This window comes from Buceros rhinoceros, unplaced genomic scaffold, assembly GCF_000710305.1.
Source record: "Buceros rhinoceros silvestris isolate BGI_N320 unplaced genomic scaffold, ASM71030v1 scaffold28809, whole genome shotgun sequence".
Lineage (NCBI taxonomy): Eukaryota > Metazoa > Chordata > Aves > Bucerotiformes > Bucerotidae > Buceros > Buceros rhinoceros.
The window spans coordinates 3,176-7,459 of NW_010433718.1; the positions used below are offsets into that span (position 1 = coordinate 3,176).

The 4,284-nt window shown below is 52.2% G+C and overlaps 1 protein-coding gene across 1 annotated transcript; it reads right to left on the minus strand.

Annotated features, from left to right (window-relative positions):
• Window positions 1-66: 66 nt before the first annotated feature.
• Window positions 67-986, minus strand: NCMAP (noncompact myelin associated protein; the record flags this gene model as incomplete). Its single annotated transcript, XM_010144214.1, has 3 exons — window positions 902-986; window positions 684-768; window positions 67-204 (listed from the first exon to the last, which is right to left on the minus strand). Coding segments are annotated over exons 1-3 (308 nt in total), but the record flags the coding sequence as incomplete, so codon positions are not given.
• Window positions 987-4,284: the final 3,298 nt, after the last annotated feature.

A 4,284-nucleotide genomic window follows, 5' to 3' on the forward strand; every position in this document is an offset into this window, starting at 1 on the left:
CCGCTGCGCTGTGGAGTCCCGCCGCCAGCGCCCTCCTCTCCCAGGGAGGACAAGCGTTCCCGTTACCTGTTCTGCATGTGGATATCCACGGGTATGAATGTCACGGTGGGCTGCGGGGCCAGGCTGTGGCTGTTCGGCCCCAGGGCAGGTGGCATGGCTGGTTTGGAGGGCTTGGGTTCCAGCTCCCGCTTCACTCTCATGCGTCTGGGAAGGAAAAAATGAAACGGTCACCACAGCTGGCATGTGTCGTGGTCTCTCCCGTTGGGGAGGTTCCCGCGGAAGCAGGTTATGTTGAACAGCTACTGAAAAATCCACAGGAGGCAGGATTTCATCCCAAAGATACCAAACGGCGAGTCAGTGCTTCCAGAGAGGATAAATCTAACCGGGTGCCCTGAAAAGTGAGCAATTGAGTTCCTCCCCGCCAGCCTCGATGCGCAGAGCAGACCTTTCCTATGCCACCAGGAATCCCTAAGAGGAGCTGCCATCAAACACCCTCCCTCGGGAACCTCCTCCTGCTTCCCAGCAATTCACTCACACAACGGTGAGACTCGGGACACCATGGTTTGGATTCTCCTGGAAATTTTCAGCCACAACCGCTGACGTGGCCTGTCAGAGCAGCGCACAGCTAACAGTCATTTTGGTTCATCTTGTCCCCCAGGAAGGGACAGAACCTGGCCACGTACCTGTTATATGTTTTCAGTATGAGCAGGACAGCAGTAAAAATAATAATCACTCCCACGACGATGGCAGCAACTATTGCTCCAGAACCTGGTGGGGAAGCGGAACGGGAAAACAGTCTTACTTACAAAGTTGTCTTTGGACTGTTTGATGTTTGATAAGTTCAAGGTCCTCTTAAAAAAAAAAACCAAACAAACAACCACCACCCCATTACTTCTCTTACTTTGATAGAGACTCTGTTCTTGAGACTTTGTGGTCACGTTGACTGAGAGCTGGGTATTATTGGTCAGCGGGGCGGCTGTCGTCATCTTGATTCAGCTACAGAAGGAAGAAAAAGAGGGAGGTCATGACATATCAACCCGAATTTCACAGGGACAGTTAGGGAACTACGGGCTAAAGACTCAGAGCCGGTTAAGCGCAGCTCCCTGGACTGGGGTCCGCGTCATTTCTTAGTGGTGAAAACCTGCTGAAGCCAATGGGAATTGTGCTACAACCTCATCTGGAAGCACCTCCTGTAAAATACACCCTGCTCAGGACCAGTAGGATGAAATAAAATAAAACCAGGACACTGCACTGTTACCTGTTGTTACTGCTTTGGATAAGCACACCTTTCAAATGCCGTAGGGCTTTAGATTATCATTTCAGGTTAAGATTCAGGTCACTGAGCAGGTGAGTGTGAAGGATGCTGTCCCCGCTCCAGCGCCTGCTCCTGCGTTCGGTCGGGTGAAACTGCAGATGGAGAAAGAGCAGCCAGTGTGTTTACTGGTTTTACCAACGTTCTCTAAAGGTGACTAGTAGCCTTGGCCATTAAGAGTCTCCTCCAGTCCCAGGAGGGTGTGAATAGCCCTGCAAACAGACCTCTGAAACCACTTCAGCTCCCTGCTTCAGAGAGTGGATATGCCCCAACTATCCATCAAAAATTAAACTATTCCTCATCGCCGGGTACTGGAATGGAGATTCCCGTTTCAGACGCTGCCCAGCACAACCGGGCAGGACTGTGCCCCACTCTATTCTACTCCACTGGGATGTGGTGGGTCTGTGGCATGTTCTGAGTAGCTTTGATTTGAACAGCACAAAATATCCTATAGCCAGAAAATCATCGAGAGGCTCGAAATCGGTCGGTAACAAAGAGAAGAGCAAGTGTGGAAGGCAGCCACCCTTCCCTTGCCCTGTATCGAAGCTTTCCTGAAGGTTCCTGCAAAGCAGCATCCGTCAGATAAACCACAGGCAGTGGCTGGGCACAGCTCTGGGAGCGAGGAGGACTGGGCTCTGACTGCTCTGGACAGGCGGGTGTTGTTGCAGGGCGGGGAGAGCAGGAGCTGAGTCAACACCCGATGTGTGCTCGGGAGGCTCCGCCAATGGATGTCAGAGGAAGGAGAGCGATCAGTAACCAGCAGGAAGGGGAACTGTCTGCCTGCGTATGAAGGATCAGAGCTGCAAGGTCGAGTTATCCGGTACTTCAATCCCCTGAAGGAAAAAGGTTGGGGGTTTTCTTTAAAAAAACAAAAATAACTCTGTCTCCAGCCTGTAACTGGGTCATTCTGCTCTGAATGATTCCTTTGTTTAGCCAAGGCCAAGTTAATTCAGCAACACGATCGTTGACTGTCGCCGTAGGTCTTTCCACGCTGAAAGAAATATTTTGTGTCTCGAGTTTGCCCACCCTGCTGCACAGCACAGTGAGAGGAGTTGCACACCCCACGGAGGAGCCCCGGAGAGGCTCCAACGCCGGGCAGCAGCGCTGTCCGCAGCTGTTTGCCCACCAATCCGCCTGAAACCGTTGGTGCAGGTCATGCCGTGGACAAGCAGAGCTGAAGGGACCCTCTGTCATCCCAGGGAGGGCTGAGCTGCTCCTTGACTATGGACATCATTCAGAAAAAGCCACATCCGACTTTTCCCTTGTTGCCTCTGACCAGGAGAATGCAAATTCCAGATTTACAGAAGCGATTTTCTCCTCCTCCAGCCACTAAAATAAAACTCCCGCAGCAAGACGGCTGAATATTAAGCCGTGCCCTATCCACACTTACTAAGCGCCATCTGGTTCAAACCACCTCGGTGCTGGGGAGCTGTTTGTGCATGAGTCACCGATAACCAAAGGATTTTGATTGTTGTCAGCGAAACCGGCTGCTCACAAAAAGGATTAATTTATCCGACAGGGTGTAAAAAACGCAACACATTGAAAAATGCATCAGGTTTTTGGGGTTTTTTTCTGAATTGTGTGGCAAATAAAGAGGTGCAAGGTCTGTGTCTCAGGCCAGGGTGGGAGGTGCCAGTCCTCTGCTTTACCTACAGCCCGTCCCGGCTCCATTCCTGCCCTGTGAATCAGCAGGGTTACACCTGACCCAGCCTGTGCGGAGAGACTCCAGGACCCAGCAAAGCCCAGCAGAATCCATGGGAACCCACTGGGCTCGGGGTATCGCAGGCTGGATCCTGCTCTGCTTAGAGAAACATTTGGAAAATGAAGAGTGCTCAATAAAAGCTGCAGAGCAGGGGAGGAGGAATGGACTTTGACACCGCAATCACAGGACATTCTTTGTGTGTGCCACAGGGCGCTGCCCACTGTGCACACACACACACCTGCCTGGGCCTCCAGAGCCTCTCCCTCAGCCGCCGTGCTCCAGCCTGGCGGTGGGGGCACACGTGGCTGCTTATTTTCACATCCCCATATTTCAGAGCTGGAAATGTTTCCCTGCAGTTAAACTCCGGGCACTTTTCCATGTCAAACACCTTTGCAGCTCCAGGGCAGAGGTTGTTTTGGCAGGTGGTAGCAATGCCCCCGTTTATACGGCTGCCCACCTCCCCCTGCCCCGGCTGGGTCGAGCTGAACCACTGCACGGGGACCGGAGCTCATCTGTCAAGCGGCTCCTGCAGCACCCGGCAATTATGGGAGGGGGTTGATGGGGAACAGAGGGGCTTGTTTGAGGGGTTTTTTCCAGGAGAAAAAATTTGGAGAGCCAAATCCCTGCCAGGGAAGGCAGGTGCTGGCTAGGAAGATGCACAAGCTCGACGCTGTGCCACCAAGGAAGAGGTAGGATGAAGCTGTGTTGCAGGTTTTAAACTAGACACAGAATCAGCTATTGTTTCTCTGTAATAAACACCAGCTTTGACCCAGCAGCCTAATTAGAGAATTAATTCCTCCTTCCGACTGCAGCGCTGCACAGGCAGTGTTCTCACCTTCCACTGTGCCCTCCATAGGCTGAAAACCAGGTGGGTTTTTCCCCTCTTTACTTATCTGGGTGTGAGGAGGAGCGCCGGCTGGCAGCTCTGCTGCTCTGGAACGAGATTTCCTTCCCAAAACCGTAACAGGGCAGGGTCTAAAGCCACAAAACCCACCACAGAATGGGACAACAAAACCCAGCACCGGTTTGCTTCATTTCTGGGTTTTTTTTTCAGAATACTGGCTGTGACTGCTGCTGGGAAAGGGAATATTCTTGAGAATATTCAGGAATAGGCTGGAATTTGGGCTGTTCTCCTCCCTCAGGTGGAAATGAGGAATGCCACATGAGAACCATCTTACCAGAGCAAAAGGCCACCGAGAGCTGAACTGACGTGAACACTACCAGGGTGCTGGTGCTGGAGCTGTGAGGGGAGGCAAACTGTCAGAGCTTG